Genomic DNA, 21251 nt, shown 5'->3' on the forward strand with positions numbered 1-21251 from the left:
GCCGCTCTAGACAGTGAGGCTCTCCAAGGGGACAGGCCTATCACTCTGGAGCTGTGTCTGCCCATGTCCGGCCTTCCCCAAGGCCGTGTCCCTTTCAGGATGGCTGTCTTGAATCCTCCCCTCCCAGTGAGCGGCCTGTGGGCACTTGCAGCCTGAGCTGAGGCGGGCGGACACGGGAAGGGTTTGAGCAGGGGGCGGGGGCCCGGAGGGGCATCCACAAATCCTACCCCCCACCACAGCTCACAGCCAGCGGTGTAGCCGATGGCTAAAGGTGGGGTGCAGCCCTGCAGCTCCACTCACGGGTTCAAGACCACGTGAAGCCAGCCCCTGGCGGCAGAGGCAGAGGCGGCTGCAGGGAACGGGGATGGGCGCATGACATCACAGAGCCTAGTGCACTTGGCATCGGGGCGATTCACTGCTCCTCAGCTCAAACGGATGGGGCGAGTGGCTGATGAACCCCGACTACAAAGGCATCCGTAGTCCCAGGACCCGGACACATCTTGATCCTGTCCAGAGTCCCCCACCTGATGGTCCCGATGGGTCCCTGTGATCGGCCCAGCTTGGGAGGTGACCAGGTGAGGATGCCAGCGGGCAGGGGCCGTGGGGACAGAGACATTGCCCCAACATCTGGTAGCATCTGGTCCTGGGCTAGGGTCTCTACCCTCTTCCTCGTGCTGTCCACTGCTTCTCGGGCTGGTGCTCTGGGGCCCCGTGCTCTCACGGTCGGGGGGGGGGGGGGGGGAGGTCGGGGGGGCGTGTCTGACCGCCGGCAGCTCACAGGGGACCCCCTTCTCGTCCCTCTGACAGCTGCTCCGGCCCCACTTCTGACCCGAGTCACTTGTCAAACCGAGGTTTCGCTTGCCCGGATTCGCTGCCACATTTCTGGTCTCACACCTGCCGTGTATCCATTCCTTCTGCTGCTTTGCCTCATGTGTTTTTTCTAGTTCCTTCCAGTGGGCAGTGAGGTGAAGAGAACTCCTGGACCGCACACACTCGCAGCTGTCCCATGTCCTCGTGACGCTGCACTCGCAGCACCTCTGAAGGCAGGTGCGCCGCTGCGCTGCGTCTCATGGTGGCTCCTGATTTCACCTGCGATTCCTTCTCCCACCCCCAGGCTGTCCAGTGCTTAACTTTACCTTCCTGTTACTGTTCCCTGAAACGGGACACATTGTTGCAGAGACGCTGTCAGCAAACCCGAGCTTCATTCCTCGTGCTCAGGGACGGGCTTGACACATGGTTGGTTTCCATTTCTGTGCCGGGGCTCGGCTCCCGAGCGCGTCCGCGGTCCGCTTGTCTGAAGTGGTGCGCGCGGCACGCAGGGGAGGATGTGACCGATGGGTGTAAGGTGGCAGCTGAGAAGACAGCACTCCCCTTGAGGAGCCGAACGTCACTGGCACCTCCCCCGTCCCCAAGTGCACCCCTGTGCCACCCCGTGGGGAAGTGGTGTGTGCAGCCCACCCACGACCCCACCTTCTTCCTGACCCGCGGCACGGACGTGGGACCCCTGGGAAACCGGTGTTTGGTGTCAAGCTGTACTGAGATGCGTGGACTTCCGCATCCTGCTCCCTCACTGCGTGCTCCCCACCGCACTGTGCTCCCTGTTCCCCTGATGTCCTGTCGTAGCCTGGGTCCACCCTCCTGTGGGTGAATGCTGGCTCATCTCCGGATTTCTCCGTTGAGCCCAGCAGCACCCAGGAGGACGTCCACAGACCACAGCATGTGCGGCACTCGTTCTTGGCTTCCCCCCAACCCCAGCCTGGCTCTGGAGGACCGACAGAACTCCGGACAGGCCCTACTCATCCCTGGGCCTCCTTGTCCGTCCCCCCCCAATCCCAGCCAGCACTGAGAGCGTGCTTCCGCCCCCTCAGCCAGAAACAGGCTGCAGAGGCACAAAGGTCCACATCTGGGGTCCCCAGTTGTCAGTGCGTAAAGCCACTCAGGCCTGCCTGCCCTGGACCCCACCCCCCGAGCTTCCAGTGCTCTATGGGCACCCCCCTTTCTCCCCTGAAAGGCGCATCAGCCTCTCCTGCTGGGCCAGGAGGGAAAGGCCACCCAGGCAGCTGGTACACAGCTGGAGGGGGCTGTGCAGGCCTGGGAGCCCAGGGCCACCCTCCATGGGCCTCCTGGAGCTGCTGTCTGGAGCCAGCCCGGCCTTCAGCCTTGGTCCCTCCTGAGGCCCCTGACTCGACAGCTGGCTCTCTGCCCCAGGCACACCCACACAAGGTGACAGGGTGGCAGATGTGTCTCCTGGCCCTGGTGACACGTCACAAAATAGTTCTCTGGCAGAAGCCAACTTGGAAAATTCCAGAGACAGGGAAATTTACCATGAGGCGGGAACAGCTGGGTCTGGGCTAGGAACAGAGCCCCGCCCACGTGGGGAACGCAGGCCGGCACGAAGGAGGGACCCGGCAGGCCCGCGGTGAGGGAGTCCTTTAATAGAGATGGGCAGACAGGGGACACAACTCGGCCCTGGGCCAGTGGGGCCAGTGGCTCCTCCTCCCCCACCTGGCTTGGCCTCAGGGTGGACACGGGAAAGGCAGTTTTAAAAAACACAGCGGGACTAATTCTTCACTTTCACGGAAAAGGGGACCTCGGAGGAGCAGCCCGCTGGAGAATCTGTACACAGAGCGGGTGTCTGCGTCCGGCCCTTTGGGCCGAAGCCTGCGGCCACCCCACCCCCGCTGGAGGGACGGGCCGTCCACACCCGCAGTGTCCCTGCGTTGTGTACATCGTTGTGCTTTCGAGCGCCCCGCCCTGCAGCCTTAGCCTGGAGCCTCCAGTGGGAAGAGGGTCCCACTCCCACTGCGAGCTCGGACTCAGGAGAGAGTAGCCCTGCTCCTCGCCCGTGAGCAAAGGGCTTGTTGAGACAGAAGGGTCAGTGCTGGACAAGATGCAGGCTGGTGGGAGCAGGCAGGACCGGGGGCACCGGGGCAAGGTGTGAGGCCAGGGTAGCAGGTGTGTGTGGGCGGGGCAAAGCTGGGGTGGGGGTGGGGCCAGGCGGTGGCTTGGGGCAGGGCTGAGCATCTAGTAGAACCCCATTCTGCACTGGAGAGGGGGTTCGGGGGTCCACCAGCGGCCCCCTCCCACCCAGCGCAGATGCTTCCAGTGTCAGGGGCCAGGCGGCTGGCCCGGCCCTGGCTCTGGGTCCACAGGTGGGTAGGGGCGGGGCACGGTGATGTCTGCCAGCGCGACCCCGCTGGCTGGGTGGGGTCTACAGGATCAGTTGTTCTCGAAGAGAGAGAGCAGGTCGTCATTGTTGTTTGTGGGGAGGTCAGGCGGGCCCAGGTAGGACAGCAGTTCCTCTGGGTTGGTCAGTTCTGGGAGCAGCTGGGGACAAAGCAAAGCCATCAGCAGCTCCGGCCTCGGACCCACCACGGCCCTGCATAGGACCCTGACCCTCAGCCTGCACAGGGCCTCCCCCTGCCGGAGGCTGTTCTTTGAGCAGGAATCATTGCACATGGGTTGTCCAAGGCCAGCCAGGGACGCGTGGTGCCGGCAGGGCCAATGCAGGGGGTGGGCTCGCTGGCGCCCGCGACTCACTATTCGGAGCGGCTCTAACTTCCCTCAGCATGAGGGATAACCCAAACTTCAGGGAGTTTGGGTTATTCGGGTCGAGGATGGTTGGTTACCTGCGTTTCACACACCGATTCTGGCTCACCCAGCAAGGGGTGTTGGACAGGCCAGCCCGCACCCCGAGCCGGTGTGGTCAGATCCAAGCCCAGTCTTCTTGGGCGCTTGACAGTCCCCAGAGCCAACCTCGCGGCTACGGCAGGTGCCCGACCTTCTCGCTGGGGCTGATACTACCTGCCCAGCTCTCCTGGCTCTGGAAGTCACTGGGGCGGCGGCGTTCTCCCTTCTATGAAGCATGTGGACCCTGGGGACGATGTGCATGCCGTCCTCCCCAGCCCCAGCTCCCACGTGCTCCCCAGCATGGGGCCCGTACTCACGTCCAGGGCTGGTTCCGGGGCCTCCCCTGCCCCAGACATGGGGGGCCCCATCACGCCTGTGGCCGCGCTGAAGGCCAGCTCGCCGATGGGGCCCGAGCTCCCTGGGCCCAGGGGCTGCCGGGATGCTGGGGGAGGGTTTGGATGGTGCAGCTGGGGCCCTGGGGGCCCCCCAAGGCTGGGAGCATGCAGCCCCTGTGGCCCGGGGTTGTGGGACGGGTCCAGGTGACCCGCTGGTGCCATCTGAGGAAGGAGAGAAGAACCTGGTCAGATGGCCCTGGGCCCCCCTCCCTGGGAGCTGGCCCCCCGACCCTCTGCCGGCACTGACCTGCCCTGGGAGACAGGGGGCAGACTTCTCTGGTGTCAGGAGGCTGCTGGGAAGGTCAGACTGATAGGAGCTGGGGGGCAGCCCCGCGGTGAACTCAGGAAGGGCCGGGGTGCTGGGTGTGGCGGGCGGGTAGGAGTCAGGGAAGGTCCCAGGTCCCAGGAAGCTGGAACCTGAGAGTAGAGCCGGTCCTGGGTGAGGCCTGGGGGCTCACGCTGGTGGAGTGGTCCGGGGAGGGGGGACCCCAGTGGTCTCCCATAGGTAGTGCCAGACCTCACAGGAAAGGGCACTTCTTCTCATCACAGACGTTGCTCTGAGACCCGCCTCACCCAAATACACCCACATGTGCGGTCAGAGAGGCCCCAGAAGCAAGCTGGCAGAAGGTCCCTGCTCCTCGGCTACCGCCCACCCCCACGGCCACATCCCCAGGAGGCCCCAGGTGCAGGACCCACGTGGTAGCCCTGCAGTGGTCTGAAGAGGACGGATCATTTGCCCGAGGCAGCCGCGTCCCTGGGCCCAGCCTGGCCGTACTCACCCTGGCCGGGGTAGTCGCCAGGGGCCGGGGCCGAGGGGGGCTGCAGGGGGGCGAAGGGGGCGGCCCCGGGGCCCAGGGCCGCGATCATCTCCATGACGCTGGGCATGAGCACGTGCGCGGGGCTCACGGTGCGGCAGCGTTTCAGCACAGGCCCGTCTGGTTCCTCCTTGATGTGCACGTCGGGCTTCACAGGCACCGGCTTCCAGCTGCACGTGGGGTCGATGGTGATCTCTTCGTAGTCAGAGCTGGCCGGGGACACGCACGCTACTCACCAGCTGTCCTGCTGCCTCTCCCGGCCTCCAAGGCTCGTGGCCACCCGGCACGTTCCATGGGCCCGGGGTGGGGGTGGGGGCTGTGGGTTCCGGCCATGGCAGAGCAGCGGGGTGGGGGGCGCCTCCCAGCCATCCTGGGGCTGCCCGCTGCCAACCGCAGCCTGGGAGAGGGGCGGACACTTACTTCTGAATGTAAATGAGAATCCCCAGCATGTACTGGTCCACCTCCAGCCCCTCCAGCAACGCCGTCTTGCTGTCGGAAACCAAAAGGATGGGGCTAGGAAGCCTGTCACCGCTCTGCTCCGTCACTGTACCCGAAGCCACCCCGTGGAAGGTGACCCCTCAGGAAGGGGACCCCGCGTGTGACGTCTCTGCCCTGAGCCACAGCGTCCTCGTCTGGGCTGCGACCACCGAACCTGACTTGGGTATTTCCTGGTGCTGGGGGGGAGCGGACGGCTTCTGACAAGGACCACCCTGTACCCTGGGCCACCGTGAGGGCGTCTCAGGGATACTCACTTGCACACGGGGCATCTCCAGGTCCCCCGCTCACAGTTGAGCTGTAGGTAGGACTCTAGGTCGAAGCACTGTGGGGGGCAGGAGAGGTGGCTTCTCACACGGGGGCCGGGAACCTGGCCGCACCCCACGATCGAGCCATGTGCTTCTGGGCTGATCTGCTTGCGTGTGGAGAAGCCACACGTGCCAGGCTTTCCCCGGGGCGCCCTTCCTAACAGACAGTCCTCATGGGGACTGGGATGCCACGGGGCCAAAGGCCTGGGCATCTGTGCTGAAGAGCCGCATCCAGGATGCAGTGTCCAAGGAGACCCCGTGGCGGAGCATCGGGGATCTGAGGGGTCCTCCTGGGGCCTCGGGAGGGCCGCACCCGCGGCCTCATCGCCTTTTGAGAGAAGACCCCGCAAATGCAGGGGAGCGGTGACTGTCCTCGGAGACAGGGGAGGGCGCGACAGAGAACCACGGTCACAAGTCCCAGCAGAGCTCCACGGGGACCACCTACCTGGATGTGGCGGCAGTCATGGCCGCGGGCGGGGAGCTGGATCCTGCGGAAGGTGATGGGGCACTTGAGGGATACCTTGATGGCCGTCTGCTCCACGCCGTCCTCGCCGTTGGGCCCGGGCGCGCCGGGGACGGTTCCGCTGCTGAAGTCGCGCTTTACTGGTGTCGACAGGGCAGAGGCTAGGCGCAGGGGCTGCTGCTGGCGCCACAGCCCCAAGGACCACGTGGGCCGCCCACTTTCCCCCCGGCCCCCCGGCAGGGCCACTTACTCTTGCTGACGCAGTGCTCTGCGGGCAGGAGGCGCTTCTTGAGCAAGCCCTGCAGCACGGCGCGCACGGCTGGCCGGTGCACCAGCTGCAGCACGAACAGATGCGACTGCGGCGGGAGGGGCCGGTCAGGACTGCGGCCGGGAGCCTCCCCTGCTCTGGAGCCCCCATGCCGCGGGCTGGCCCCACCCACCTGGGGAGCCCGCCAGCTGGCCACCGCTGGGGAGAACGCCGGCATCTGGGAGCCCCTGGCCTACGGCAGCCCCGTGACCCCCCCGGAGCCAGATGGGGCGCACCCGACTGCCCCTCTTTGCCCCGGTGAGTCCCAGCGAGGCTTTCGGGATGGGCAGCCGGGGGTGGGGCCTGCTGAGCCTCCCTGTGCAGAGATGGGGTCAGCAGAAGCACCCCGTCGGCCTGCGCGGGCCTCGCCGGGAAGCAGGGAGGCGGCTCCACGCTGTGGGGCCGACGTGGGGGGGGGCACTCACACAGCAGCAGGCCGTGACCGTGATCTGGATGGTGTTGCGGCCCGGCTGGCACACGTGCTTCAGGTACAGGGGCTTGTGGGAGGTCTTGTTGTCACCGCGCTCGATGGTGAGCGGGGTGGCGTTGACGCTGACCTGCACCGAGGCCGGCCAGTTGGTGTTCATCTGCCGGTCCTCGTGGTGGTAGCACTTGAACTGCAGCTCCAGGTCAGGCCTGCGCGAGCCGGGCGCACAGTGAGGACAGGCCGGCGGGGGCGCGGGGACGGGGGCTGGGGCCACACGCCGGGCCGGCGCCAGCTCACCTCAGCATTAGGGTCTTGTAGACGGAGTCGCGCAGCTGGAAGGCGTGGTTGCTCACGGCCAGGTTGTGCTGCAGGCGGAAGGGTTCCAGGACCACCCCATCGCGCACAGGGAAGGTCAGCCGCAGCTCGTCACAGGGGCCGCTGCCTGGGAGCGGGCCACGCTGGCGTGAGCCGGCAGCTGGCACGGAGGACACCGCCCCCCCGCACCCCTTACCACAGGGATGCGGGCCAGGGAGCAGGGCCCCTCCTCCCCCACCTCGGGGCTGGGCTGTGGACAGCATCTCCCCCAGGGCCCTAGGATCTTGGGATCCCGCTATTCCATCCTGCCTCAGGCACCTGGCCCAGGGTCCCCTAAATTATGACTGGAGAACGTGCCCCAGACGCAGTAAGAGGGTGCCGCTGGTGCTTTCGGGAGGGGTGGGAGGCTGCGGAGGTGTGAATGGACCCCCGTCACCATCCCCACGCTTGAGCTAGGTTTCTAGGACCTCAGGTTCTGCTCTGGCGGTCTACCCCGGACCAGGGGGTCCCTAGCCGGGAGAAGACTTCAAGGGACGCATAGACCCCCTAAAATGATCCAGAGTTTCGTGTGCACGCGTGTCTTTCTAGAGAGAAGATCCACACTTTGAAAAATCCACTAAGACGTCTACGGGTGAAAGACGGGAGTGTGGACCCCCAACCCCCATGTCCCCAGAGGACCCCAGCCCAAGCAAGCTGAGAACAGGCGACACTCACCGGGGGGTGATGGGTGCAAGGAGCTCACATTGGGCTTGAGGTCGGGCAGGAAGGGAGACTTGACCTCCTGGCTGGCGGACATGTAGGGGACGCTGCTGCCGGGCGTCATGGGCGGCGTGGGGCTCCCCGGCAGTGGGGAGCTGGGGTAGCCAGGGATGGAACGGGCGGGCTGTGGGGTCGAGCAAACGGTCAAGGTGGAATGGTGGGGGGTGGAGTTTGTTCTTGGAGCGCCCGCCGGAACAGTGAGGACAGAAGAGAGTGGGGGCAGTCCCAGGGGGCTCGGGCTGGGCACCCCCAATTTCCTCCTGCTTGGGCGCCCTCTCTCCATGGGCCCACCCCGTGAGCCTCCCGCCCGTCTGCCCGTACCCCACTCAGGCCAGGCTGGCTGTAGCTGACGCTCCCCCCGTTGAAGCTGGCGCCCTGCCCGTTGAACTGCTCTGTGGGCTGCAGGAGAGAAAAGTGCATGCGCCCAGGGCCCCCGCCTGGCCCCCGCACCTAACCCGAGGAGGAGGCTGGGGGCAGGACGCCCACCGCACACAGGGGCACTGGCCTCTAGTCTCTTCTTTGGACGCTCTCCTCCTTCGGCAAGTAATCAACAAGGGGCTCACGGTGCTTTTGTGATTTACGACATTATTACTCCAGGAACAGAGACAGACTACTCACCCCCACAAGTTGGAAGGGTCGCAGGAGAGCCAGGGAGAGGACAAAAAAACACACCTCCTCCTCCCCACATGCCCCCGATGGGCCCGTCCCCAGCAAGCCGAGGGAATGTGGTCACTGTGCCCTAAAGAACATTCAAGTGGCCCGGGGGCCTGCCCCCCGCCCGCTCCCTACAGCGATTTTCTGAGCAGATACACATATCCCACAGAGGATCCTTTCAGAACTGGATCCCCGCACTGCTTGGGACCCCCGCAGAGCTCCGGGCTGCCCGCTCACTCTCATCCCTCCGGGCCAGCTCCCTCGTCAGCCTGGCCAGGGCCCAGCACAGGGCCCCGCGGGGGTGCGGTGGGCCAGAGGGCCCAACCCTACCTTGTAGTGCAATCCTGCAGGGCCGGCGGCAGGCAGGGCCTGGGCCACACTCTGCTGCAGGGGCAGCCGGTGCCCAGGGTAGGAGGAAGGGGCAGGAGGCTGCCCAGTGCCAGGTGCATACTGGCTTCCGGGCAGGTTCTGCTGCCCGGGGTAAACCTGAGGGACAGAAGGGGCGCTGTGCTAGGGCAACGGCTGTTGGGGAAGCCAGCTCCCAGGGAGGACGCGGCGCCCACCCCATCAGGCGTGGCCGCATCCCTCCCGTGGACGGCCGCACCCGCCGCGGCTCTGGGCGCAGCCAGGACGAGGGTGGTCCGGACGCTCACCTCACTGGAGTAGGCCCTCTTGAGCCCCTGTCGGGGCAGCGGCTGGGCCTGGGGAGGCCCGTGGTACCCGTGCTGGGGCAGGCGCTGCCCTGCGTACAGGGGTGCCATGCCTGTTGCCCGGGTGGGGTTCATGCCCATGGGGCTCATGCCAGAGGGGCCCAGCAGCCCTCCCACGGCGGCAGGGTTCATACTGCTGGGGACGCTGGGCCCCCGGGGACCTCCGTGCTGCAGGAACTGGTTGTTAAAAGCCTGCCCAGCCCCCATCTGGGGAGAGAAGACAGGAGCCATTCAGGCCAACCCCCAACCTTGGGTGCCACCCAGGGACACCCACCGTGCCTCACTCCTCCCCCCCACTTTATCTCACTACACACCCATCCCCAGACCCTGACCCTGGTTGCCCAACCGGTCCCTGCTTTCCAGACCAGCACATGTGGGCGCTCCGGGGGGGAGCGGCCGGGCCTCACCGCTCCGTACTGGCTCAGCTCCTGGCTCTGCTTCTCCTGGAGGGCGGCCACGGTGGCCGTGGCGGTGGCCGTGGCTGTGGCCGCAGCAGCAGCCACCGCGGCCGCCGCCGCCGCCTGGGTAAAATCGGTGGAGGGTCGTGTGGCATGTGAGGGCAGACCCAGGCCCCCGGGTCCCCCCGGACCGCCCGCATACCTGCGGGAGACACACAGGGCCGGGCTCAGCAGAGCTTGCCGCCCAACTCCTGGGGGGAGCCACACGGTAGTTCCTGGGGCTCCGCTCGCGTGCACACAGCCCTGGGGGGGCCCCCAGCAGCGCAGCCAGGGGAGGGGTCCTGCTTACCCAGCGGAGAAGCCGGGGCCGCCAGGGTAGCCCCCACGGCCGTACACCCCCTGCGGCACGAAGCCCTTGCCGGTGGTGCCGTCAGCAAACGCCTGCTGTCCAAGGCACTGTGGGGAGCTCAGGGCAGAGCCGCTGCCAGCCACGCCGGGCATCACGGAGCCGCCGGGGGGGCTCCCTGCAGGGCCCATGGGGTTCCCCAAAACCTATGGGGAACAAGAACCACCGGTGAGCACCACCCACACAACTTACTTCATGCGGTCGCTCCAAGGAGAGGCCTGGTGGCGGGGGCGGGGGTGAGGCAGGGGGGCAGAGGTGAGGGGAGGAGAGCAGGAGTGGGATGCAGGGCGGGAGTGGCATGAAGGCCATAAGACTCCATTTCTCCCTGAGGTCTGGGGGGGGCCCCCAGGTGCGGGCTCACCTGGCTCTGGGCCGCGTTGCCGACGCCCCACACGGTCGTGACCACGGACAGCGATCCCGTGGGCTGAGTGGCGCTCTGTTGCCAAGGCACTGCCTCGTAAGCAAACGGACCATCACTGCGAGCAGAGAGGCAGGTGAGAGGCCCGGGTCAGGAGCGCCCTGCTGGGGAGGCTGAGCGCGGGAGCAGCAAGGTCCCGCCCCGCCACCAGACCCGCACCCCTGTGGCCTGAGGAGGGAGCGCAGCAGGAGCCCCACTCACCCGTGTGGCGTGGGGGGCAGGGCGGGTTTCACGGGGTGCATGGGGTTCATTGGCTTCGGAGCAGCCTAAAGGCCAGGTCTGTAGGTGGCAGGAAGTGGTCCTCACTGCTGGTGACGCGGGACTTAGCTGCTCTGGCTGCCGGGACAGGAGGGAGGACATCAGCGGAGAAGCAGCCGGGGGCTGTCGGCAGCCTGCAGGGAGCCCTGAGCACCAGGCCCCCCGGCGCTGTGCTGACAGACGGAGGGCAGTGTGACACCGGCGTCTGAGGGCCACCTTGCCCTGCGCTGCCCGCCCTGCCCATCCTCTGCCTGCCTCAGCCCCAAACCCCAGCCTGGAAGCCAGCATTAACCCTTTCTGGCCAGGACCTGGACCAGCTCTGGGAGCAGGCTTTCTGAACCCCAATACCTTCCACGCCCACCCTCTCACACAAAGGCCTGGATATCTGTGAGAGTCGGGGAGCATCTAGGACCCGATTGCCCAAAGCCCCCAAGAAAGCGCCAGGGGGCAGTTCAAGGCCAGAGCCAGGGAGGAGGCTGGAGAGGAGCACCCGGGGGTACCATCTGCTCACGCTCCGAGGCCTGCCCGCTGCAGAAGGAGCGCTGGTAACCGGGGGGAGCGGGCTCAGCCGCCCTCCGCCCTCCCTCCTGCCCAGGATGGCAGGCTGCTGCTGCAGCAAGTCCCCCAAGGGCTGCTCTGGGGTCCAAGGGTGCCATCTGGGACTGATGTGGGCACAAGGCCAGGCAGGCAGACCTGACCCACTGGACAGAGTTCCCAAAAGGGGAGGGATCCACACACAGAGCCACGGGTGGAGGGCTGGCAGGTGCCCGTGGACATGGCAAAGGGCCAATGGGAACACAGCAGCAGGGCCAGTGGACGCTTGCAGGACCCGTGTGCCCATGCCGGGGGCTTGCTCCTACCCCGTGAGGATCACTCTCTCCCATTTACTGTCTCAGAAAAACCAGTGACGGAGGGCTAGGCCACTCACATCCTCCAACACCCCCAAAAGCAAGTCCAGACCCTTGCTGGCACGGCTGGGGCCACGTCCACACGTGCTTCTGCCTGGTCTCAGCACAGACACAGGCTGGCGATGGTCTTCAGGGGGTACCCTGGGGGTCCTGGGTGGGGACCTCTGGATGTTGACGTTCTGTCCCGGAGCACCGCTGCCTTTCTGGGGCTGCGAGGCCTCACACACGCACACAGACACATCACCTGGGCCAGGCTAACCTCCGATGTCTCAGTCCTGCCACCTCGGCACTCTCAGGGAGTCCTTCAGGCTCAGGAGTGAGAAAGTAGCTCCAGCACCCACCCGGCCCTGAGACTCACATTCCTGAGTGCTGCCCAGGCACCTCCAGAAGGTCATGTCCTCTGGAAATACAGTCCTGGAGGGGCATGGGGGGTGGGTCCCTCAGTGGGGACCCGGGCGAGAAGGGGTGCAGTGGGGACTGCGATCTGGAGCCTCCCCCACTGAGCACGGAGCTACGTGTGTCCCGGAGTTGTAGCGTGGCTGGGCCCGGGGCCGGGGGAGGGGGAGGGAGAGACAAGTGGGCTTGCCCACCTCACAGCTGGCTCTGCTTCCCTTCCCTGCCAGACCAGGCCCCATTCAGGAAACAGGGGCCAGAAAAAGCGGGGGTCAGTGGGTCCGGAAGGCTCTAGAGCCCTGGACTCTGGGCAGAGGCAAGCGTGGGAGCCAGGACAACATGACCAGGCAAGAGAAGACTGGTCCCTACGGGTCCAACTCCAGGATGGGGCTGGGGGTCCGAGGTACAGATGGACAGACCTGCCAGTAGGTCAGTGGAACAGACCAGAGAACCAGCTGGTCTCTGGCGAAGGTACAGAAAACATGCACTGGAGGAAACCTGCCATTTCAACACGAGGTGCCAGAGACGCTGGACTCCCGCGCAAAAAAACAAACCAAACCAAACCCTAATCTTCCCATCGCGTACAGAAATTAACTCAAAATGTGCCGCAGATTCAAATGTCCAGCACAAAGCTGTAAACCCTTTGGAAACACCCCGGAGAGAATCTTCGGGATCCAGGGCCGAGAGCCATCCCACAACACAGAGAAAGCACATGTCCTAGAAGAGCAAACAGAGAACCTGTCTGCAGAGCCCAGATGGGATGAAGCTATGGACGGGACCCGGCGCTGCCTTCGGGAGCCACGTCCCTGACAAAGCATTAGCATCTAGGATATATAAACAATTCTCTAAACTCAAAACTCAAAAAAACCCCCAAAACCCACCCAGAAACTGGGCAGAAGAACAGACATTTCACCGATGAGGCGGTAGGGACGGTGAGTCAGTGCTCGGAGCCGGGGTCCAATCCACGGAGCCGGGGTCCAACATCAGGGGCATCAGGCACGGGCAGAGTAAAGCCGCTGGGAGCCCTGGCTGCACCCCCCTTGGAGCCGCTAGGACAGTGCCAGCGCCGGCCGGGCAAGGAGACCCGGACCTCGACCCACGGTGGCTGGGAACAGACGGGGGGCAGCCGCCCTGGACCACAGTTCCGCGGCTTCCCGTAAAACAAAGCACGCAGCCACCCCACGAACCAGAGATAGCACTTCTGAACATTCATCTCCGAGAGCTGTAAACGTCCGGTCACAGGAGAACCTGTGTGTGCGTGCTGCCAGCAGCCCGCAGGGATCTCGGGGGACCATGCTGTGTGGGAAACGCCAGTCCCGGGAGGTTCCACACGTAGGGTTCCCTTTACGTAACACTCCCGAGATGACAGAATCCCAGAACCAGAGCGCAGAGCGCGCCGCCAGGTGGGGAGGAGGGAGACAGGTGTGAACACAAGGTGGGGAAGGCCGTGTCTGTATCTCCGCTGGCGCCACCTGGCCTCCTGCTGGGACATGTCCTACAGCTCTGTAAGATGGCATCACCAGGGAAGCCAGGTAAAGGACACGGGGGTGTTTTTTACAGCCACACGTGAATCCAAAATTCCCCCAAAATTAAACTTCAGAGAAGGAACCGCCACCGCCCGGCCCGCTGTCTCCACAGGGAGGCCCATGGCAACCATCCCTCCCCCCAAGCTGGTGGGCCTGGCTGGGCCCGCTCTGGTCCCACAAGCAGCGGCCACAGTCCCTGCGGCTGGAGGGCTCCGCTCCGAGCTCCCGCTTCCCCAGCGTGGCCTCCGGGACTTCAGCCTTACCTGCGGGGCTGGAGCCTGAAGACCACATTTCTAATGGGTCCATGGGCGAGGATGCTGCTGATACGGGCGCCCCAGTGTGAGAGCCGGGGACGCGGGGGTGGGGCGGGGACTCCACGGGCCTGGGGTCCCCAGCAGACTCCTACGTCCCATGGGTCGGGGGAATTCCACCCCCAAGACTTCTCTGTTGTGAACGAGACCACAGATGTTTCCAGTTCCCCGAGCTGACTCCCCGTGTGGCTGTATGGGTGTGTATGGGTGTGTGTGTGTGTGACTTCCTGCCAGACCAAGTCTGGTCTCCTCCCTGAGAAGACCTACACTCTCCGTGACCCTCTGCTCCTGACAGAGGGAGAGGGGAGGTCTGAGCGCAGACCCTCTTCTCACTTCCAGGCCTGGAAGGCAGAGCTGGGAAAGGCCGGGTGTGTGTGTGTGTGTGTGTGCATGCAAGGAGGCCTGAGCAGGCCTTTGGGGGCTTCTGGCGGCCAGAGGCTCTCCTGTACGCAGCTCCAGCAGGAAGCCAGGACCCCTGGGCAGAAGCCGGCACACTTAGAAGGCCCCACGGCTTTCTGTGGGTCAGATCACATCTTCCTCCAAAAAAGAGCTATAGAAAACTCACTACTCCGACCCCTCTTTCCCAGGGGCTCAGAGCAACTACACCTAGTCTCCTGCGTCCCAACGAGAGGCAGACCTTAATGTGGGTCACCCCTCTTCCACCTCCACTCCGTCCCTGCTGCCTGGTCACCCAGGAGCAGCACACCCCATGACAAGCCACCTGACCTCAGGAGGAAAGGCCTACTCCACAGTCCCAGAGCAGGGACGCTGGCAGCAGGGAGCCCGTGGTTCCAGGGAAAGTCTCCGACCAGAGGGACACCGGAGCCTGGGCTCCACTGGGCTCTGAGAAGGTGGAAATGATGGCTCCAGGGAGGCAGGACGACACAAGGCGGGGACTCACATGCTCAGGGAGCTGAAGTCCTGACGCTCTCCATGTGGAGGTCACAACACTCATCCCAAATCCCCACGAATGAGCATCTACCCACAGACCAGACGCGGGACACTTCAGAGAGCAGCTAGAGCATTTCACTGCTCCAAGCCTCAGTTTACAATGTGTACAACGGGTACCTGGTGCCACCCTGGGACTGAGGAAAGGGGAGGACACATGCCCACCTTTACACTCTCAGCCCTGACCCCTGTAGTGGGGGCAGCTACCGCTGGACGCTTCAGGGGGAGGCCTGGCTGCCTGGTCTTCATTACCTTCCTCTCCACCCTGACTTCTACTCCCAGCCTGTAGCGAGCCCCTGGGCATGACAAGTCTTCAGGCCCAGTACCCACAGGGTGAGGCTAAGACCCCCCTCCGGGATCCTGTTACCCCTCTCGAGCCCCTTCAACAGAGGCCCTCTGGCTCTAGCACACCAGGATTTGGTGGGTGAGTCTGTGTTCAGCCTCTCTACATCCACCACCCTCTTACAGACCAAGTCACATGTTCTGTGTATGTCCCTGCGAGATCTCAGATAACACAACCGACTTACAGAGGGGGCCACGGGTGTTCTGCAACTATCAGGAAGAGAGCAGGGCAGGGTGGGAGAAGGATGGGGGGAGGGAGAAGGATGGGGGGAGGGAGCAGGGCAGGGAGAGAGCAAGTCAGGGGGCGGTAAGGGGGAGCAGGGCAGCGGGGAAAGGGGACCAAGGCAGGGAGGGAGCAGGTCATAAGCGGAGAAGGGAGGGCGGCAGGGGGCAGCGCAGAGGGAGAAAGAGGAGGATGAAGGGGGCAGGTCCCGGCAGCAGGTGACCCTCCCGCCTGGGCGTGAGCACGTCCGGTTGGGAAAGGGGTGTCCCCACGGAAACCACGGCCGGAGGCTGAAAGGTCTGCCGCCCCCGGGGCAGACCCGCGCGGGTCCCACATCGCCTCGCCGGTGGGAGCGCACGGCCCAGCACCAGCCCGGAAGGCGAGCCGGCCGGCCAAGCGCGGCGTGGAGGCGGCGGAGCCAGGTGGGGCGAGGGCCCCGGGTCACCCGCCCCGCTCAGGAGGTCGCGGGGGCCGCGCACAACCCCCGGACGCTCGGCCGGCTTCCGGCTGCCCCAACAAAGGCTCAGGTGAGGGTCGCCCTGCGCGCGCGAGGACGGTGGGCCCAAGAGCACGACGCTCACGCGGCAGGTGCGGCAGGTGGGCGGCGGGGCCGCCTCCAACCCGGCCCGAGCCCGGCGGAGGCGCCGCAGCGCCGGGCCCCGGGCGCCGCACCTGCCCGCCGCGCGCACCTGCCGCACCTGCCGCCCCCGCCGCCCGCACCCGTTCCTCCCCAACCCCCCGGCCCGCTCACCTCCTCCTGGCCCGGCCCGGCCTCTTGCCGCCGCGGCCCCCGGCCCGCGCCGCTCCATGCGCTCAGCCCGCCCTCCGCGCCGCCCGCCGCCCCGGGACCGCTGCCGCCGCCGCCCGCGCCATCGCGCCGCCGCCCGCTCCGAGGGCACAATGGAGCCGCCGCGCCGCTCATGCATATGCATGACGCCGCGCGCCAGCCCCGCCCCCAGGCCAAAGCAGTGGAGCCCCGAGCCGAAGTCGTGCGTGCTCGGGGCGGCCGCGGGTTTGCGCAGGCCGGAACGGCAGGCCCGGGCCGGCCGGGGGTAGGCAGGCAGCGCGGGCGGCGGGGAACCACCACCCGCGCCCTCCGCCCCCTCCACACCTTTCCGAACGCCGAGTCTGCGGAGCCCCCTGCGCTTCCTGCTCGCTAGCCGCCGGGGCGGGGCCTGATGGAAGGGCGGGGCCAAATGGAGCGGCTGGGGCGGGCGGCGGCGGCCGGGGCTGCCGATGGGCGGGGCCTGTCAGAAGACGGTGTCAGAGCCTAGTGGAAGCGGCCCGGTCGGAGGCGGGGCCTGGCGGAGGGCGGAGTCCGTCAGAGGGGCGGGACCTTCGGAAGGGGGCGGGGCCTGGTGGGGGCGGGACCTGTCCGAGGGAGGCCGGCCGGAGGGGCGGGGCCTATGGAGGGGCGGGGCCCGGAGGGAAAGGGGGGCGGACTGTTGATGCCCCGGGGCCTCGGGGTCGCGGCTGAGGCGTAACGGTGGAGGCGTCCTGTCTGCCCCGCCGGCCCCTTCTCGCCCGGTCAGCTGTCCCGCGCGCTCCTGCCGCCGGTTCAGGGAGGCCGCGCTCGGCCTGTGTGGTCTCTGGTCGCGGGCACGGGACGGGGCGCGTCTCGGGCGCAGCGGGGCCGCGGCACCGGCCGCCCTCACCGCTGTCTGGGTCGCCTCGGGCCTGTGCCTTCGGGCTCGGCTCCCAGCCGGGGGTCCCGCAGCGCTCGTCCTGGGACGGCCCGTGTCCTCGAGTTCCGCGCACGTGTCGGGGGGGCCGGGGCTGCGTCCTCCTCCAGGCCGCCGACACTGTCCGGCGGGTGGGCCGCGCCTGCTGCATCCGCTGTCCTTCCGGGGCTCGCCAGGGTTTTCGGACATGCGGACATGTTTCCCCTAAGAACGGCTGGACCTGTGCTCTGTTGCTCCGAGAGCCGTCCGCTCGCTGGGTATGGGGCCTGCTGTGTGCCAGGCTCTGGTCTGGGCTCTGAGCCCTGCTCCGGGCCTCAGCCCCAGCGGAGGCACGATAAGTTGCAGTGTGTTCTTGGGGGACAGGGTAAGGACGACAAAGAAAGCAAGGCCAGAGGGTGGGGAAAGGCTCTATGGAGAGCTGGCCCGCATGAAGGGGGGAGCAGGAACTGCGGGACCCTGACGCTTTTCTGCCTCCGGGAGGCCAGGAGTGGCTTCGTGAAGGTCCAGGGCTTGGGACTGGCAGGCGGCTCTGCCCTCTCCCCAGTGTGACCGCCGCCCCAGGGACCCTCCGAGATGCCGTTTGGTGTCAGCCTCTTCTACAGTGTTTTCATCTTTGACCATACAGACCGTTAGAAAAGTCTCCCCTATTTACTGGGGAAATATGCCTTCCTAAAGCCTTCTAGGACTGCATAGAATGGGAAGCCTCCCTTTGCTATCTGACAGCTGCGTCTGCAAGCGTGAGAAGGAACTTCCCACCCCTTGAACCTCCCGCTGGAGACACGCGGGGCCCACTCCCTTAAGTGCCAACAGACGCGTGAGCACGGGACTCCGTTCTTGCGGTCTGTCTCCTGGTGCACGGCAGCTGGACAAAATCCTTTTTATTTTTATTTATTTATTTATTTATCTTTTTTTAAGATTTTATTTATTTATTTGACAGACAGAGATCACAAGTAGGCAGAGGCAGGGGGAGAGAGAGGGGGAAGCAGGCTTCCCGCTGAGCAGAGAGCCCGATGTGGGGCTCGATCCCAGGACCCTGAGATCATGACCTGAGCTGAAGGCAGAGGCTTTAACCCACTGAGCCACCCAGGCACCCCCAAAATCCTTTTAAAAATGTGACACCAGAGGGGACATGATACTCTGAATGTGACCAAAACCTGTACTTGGTTGTCACCTCAGACACTCAATTATTATGAACGGCTGCTAAGCACCCACAGTTTTCTCGCTTCTTGATTTGCAGAACTAGCTTGAGAAAGAGAAAGCAGCCACTTCTTTGCCTACAGGTGTTCTTCTGTGGAAAATACGGAGGAACTTTCATAATCAGTTGTGACCTTTCATCATCCAAGTGTTGAGTGTTAATCCCTGTTCACTTTTTGGTCTCTTTTCTCCCAAGTGCTTCTCCGTGTACGGTTGCGGTTTGGAGGTTACAGCCTAATGCGTGACTTCGTACCCTTACTCCTTCGCTCCATCCACATAAATGTGTCCTTTCTTATAACGCATCCTCCGAAATAAACGTGAAGACTATGGGCAAGGATGTTTGCCGTGGCCTTACCTGGGCTATTGAAAATCTAGACTCAAGCTGTGTTCGTTCCTTCAAACTCTCTGTCAAGCTTCTGCCAGATACTGTTGTCCGTGGAAAACACGGCAGCCGGCAGAACCGCACAGAAGTCCTGGCGGCTCAGAGCTTCCACCAGTAGCTCATAGCTCGACCGTCGTGGGTAACACGGCCGTCACATACCTCCATGGGCTGGAAACCCAGTCAGATCGCGACTCGGGAGGTGTTTAATGGTATGAGAAGACTTTCCCGACTTGCTAAGTGAAAAACAGGATACAAAGTTGCATGATGCCAACATAGTTTCTTTTCTTTTTTTTTTTTTTTTTAAAGATTTTATTTATTTATTTGAGAGAAATCGTGAGAGAGAGAGATGATGAGCTGGGGGCAGGGACGGGGCGGGGAGAAGCAGGTTCCCGGCTGAGCAGGAAGCCCGACGTGGGGCTCGATCCCAGGACCGTGAGATCATGACCTGAGCTGAAGGCAGACGCTTCACCCATTGAGCCCCCCAGGCGCCCAGCCAGCAAACGTAGTTTCTAAAAAACCCCAAAAAACAAAAAACCTGACAACAAAATACATTTATTGAGTATAAGCTCTTCCTCCAGGCCACTAATTAACTTTTCAGGAGTGGAGGAAAGTACATTTACGAAAGATGTGGGTCAGGCACCACCTTAACCAAAGGACCAAGTCAGCCTCACCGAGCATGGGTGCGGCTGACATCCGTGCCCTTGGTGACATGGTGAGAGAAAGGACAGAGACCCGCCCCCCCACTCCCAGTCCCGGTGGCAGTGACAGCAGGAAATGTTTCACCTGGATTTAATCACAACAAGTCCACACAGAGTCAGCCTCCAGGGCTGGCCTGGACTCAGAAAACTCCAGAAGTCCAGCCTGGGGAAATGGTCAGAGGAGACCAGAGAGCCGGGACACTGGGTGGGGACTGGGCCATGCCCCAGGCCTGGTCAGTGCTGTGCTAACGCAGCCTGGGGGTGGGTGCCCAAGGGTGACACTGGGGCTGCTTGGGGGAGTGCCCTGTTCTCTGGAGGCCGTCCGGGAGCAGGCTGCCCGGGGGCAGCACCTCGGACGGGCCGCCAGGGCTCCCGTGGGTACACCGAGCCCGCAAAGCATGCGTGGCTGGAAATACAGGCTGAGTCTTTTCAAAGTTATGAAGAAACGGCATGAAGGATATGTTATCTGTAACTTCGGTAAAACGATGTACAATTCTTTTTTTTTTTTTTTAAAGATTTCATTTAATTATTTGACAGACAGAGATCACAAGTAGGCAGAGAGGCAGGCGGGGGGCAGGGGGAAGCAGGCTCCCCACTGAGCAGAGAGCCTGATGCAGGGCTTGATCCCAGGACCCTGGCATCCCAGGACTCTGACCTGAGCCGAAAGCAGAGGCTTTAACTCACTGAACCACCCAGGCGTCCCATGATGTAAAATTCTTTGCAACACTGTGGATCACTGCCTCCTTCACAGGCGTGTTATGATCCACGTCATAGGCGATAGGGAGCCCAGCAGGGCCTTCGAGGGGCTGCAAGGTTGTGCCCAGGGGCCACGCCAGGAGCCCCCGTCAGATGTGGGCTGACCCACCCCAGGCCCCATCCACCCAGGCCTCACCCCAGACCCTACCCCCAGGTTTAGTAAATTGTATTAGCTCTTATTTTTATTTTTTAAAAGCTTTTAGTTATTTATTTGAGAGAGACAGAGAGAGAGAGAAAACGTGTGTGGGGAGGAGGGGCAGAGGGAGAGGGATGCTGACCTGAGCCGAAGGTAGTCGCGTAACTGACCGAGCCATCCAGGTGCCCCCGTATTAGTTTTTATTTTTATTTTTTATTTTTAAAAAAGATTTTATTTATTTATTTGACAGAGAGAGACAGCCAGAGAGGGAACACAAGCAGAGAGTGGGAGGGGGAGAAGCAGGCTTCCTGCTGAGCAGGGAGCCCGACTCAGGGCTCGGGCCCTGGACCCTGAGACCATGACCTTAGCCGAAGGCAGAGGCTTCACCCACTGAGCCACCCAGGCGCCCCCTGTAGATGTTTTGAGAGTGGCGCCGTGTTAACGACATCGGGCCTCTGATCCGTGAACGTGGGACGTCTCTCCTGTTGAACAACAGTTGTTCTCAGAGTATGCGTTTCACACGCTGTCGGTAATTACTCTGGAGCACTTTCTCTCTGATGCTGTTGTACGTGGAATCTTAGCTTCGTTTTCATTCTGTCTGTTGCCATGGTCTAGAAATACGTAGATTCATACGTAATGACCTTGTACACTCAACCCAGCTTGCTTCATTTTGTAATTCTAATAGTTTTGAAAATCGATTCTGTAGGATTTTCTCTATATGAGATGGTATCATCTGCAGATGGAGGTAGTTTTACGTCTCCCCTTCCCGTCTGGCTGTCTTTCATTTCATTTTCTCGCCCAGTTGCCCTGGCTAGGACTCCCACACAGCGCTGGGCAGAAGTGGTGACCCGTGCCTCAGCAGGCAATGGTCACCTCTCCCTGCCTCTCCCTCCCTCGGCCAGCAGAGGGCGCCCTTTGAAGCGTAGCTCAGCGTGGAACGCACCACTTCTCAGAGCCCATGGCCGCATGCTCTGCCCAGGGACCCCCTACCTTC

At 63.7% G+C, this 21251-nt stretch overlaps 1 protein-coding gene across 4 annotated transcripts; it reads right to left on the bottom strand.

Moving 5' to 3' along the window:
• Positions 1 to 2413: 2413 nt before the first annotated feature.
• Positions 2414 to 16580, bottom strand: ZMIZ2 (zinc finger MIZ-type containing 2). Of its 4 annotated transcripts, none has more exons than XM_032875045.1 (19): positions 16521 to 16580; positions 10702 to 10836; positions 10444 to 10558; positions 10026 to 10228; positions 9686 to 9878; positions 9222 to 9485; positions 8899 to 9054; positions 8236 to 8313; positions 7870 to 8038; positions 7138 to 7282; positions 6839 to 7049; positions 6357 to 6462; positions 6089 to 6246; positions 5593 to 5660; positions 5261 to 5329; positions 4805 to 5049; positions 4273 to 4442; positions 3948 to 4187; positions 2414 to 3327 (listed from the first exon to the last, which is right to left on the bottom strand). In XM_032875045.1, exons 2-19 carry the CDS (start codon positions 10749 to 10751, stop codon positions 3220 to 3222), a joined length of 2748 nt encoding a protein of 915 aa, XP_032730936.1. In that variant the 5' UTR covers positions 10752 to 10836; positions 16521 to 16580; the 3' UTR covers positions 2414 to 3219. The 4 variants fall into 4 exon arrangements, with proteins under 4 accessions (XP_032730936.1, XP_032730935.1, XP_032730934.1 ...); XM_032875044.1 differs by lacking the exon at positions 16521 to 16580 and adding an exon at positions 16161 to 16239; XM_032875043.1 differs by lacking the exon at positions 16521 to 16580 and having other exon boundaries at positions 10702 to 10928.
• Between the last annotated feature and the right edge of the window lie 4671 nt (positions 16581 to 21251).

The sequence above is a fragment of the Lontra canadensis genome, unplaced genomic scaffold, assembly GCF_010015895.1.
Source record: "Lontra canadensis isolate GAN:19392208 unplaced genomic scaffold, GSC_riverotter_1.0 scaffold54, whole genome shotgun sequence".
NCBI lineage: Eukaryota > Metazoa > Chordata > Mammalia > Carnivora > Mustelidae > Lontra > Lontra canadensis.

Coding starts and splice junctions, on each gene's coding strand:
- ZMIZ2 (XM_032875045.1), bottom strand. CDS start 10,751: ATGAACCCCATGCACCCCGTGAAACCCGCCCTGCCCCCCACGCCACAC. Junction 8,314..8,898: donor CTGCAGGATTGCACTACAAG/GTAGGGTTGGGC, acceptor TCTCTCCTGCAG/CCCACAGAGCAGTTCAACGG. Junction 7,283..7,869: donor CTTGCACCCATCACCCCCCG/GTGAGTGTCGCC, acceptor GCCCGCTCCCAG/GCAGCGGCCCCTGTGACGAG.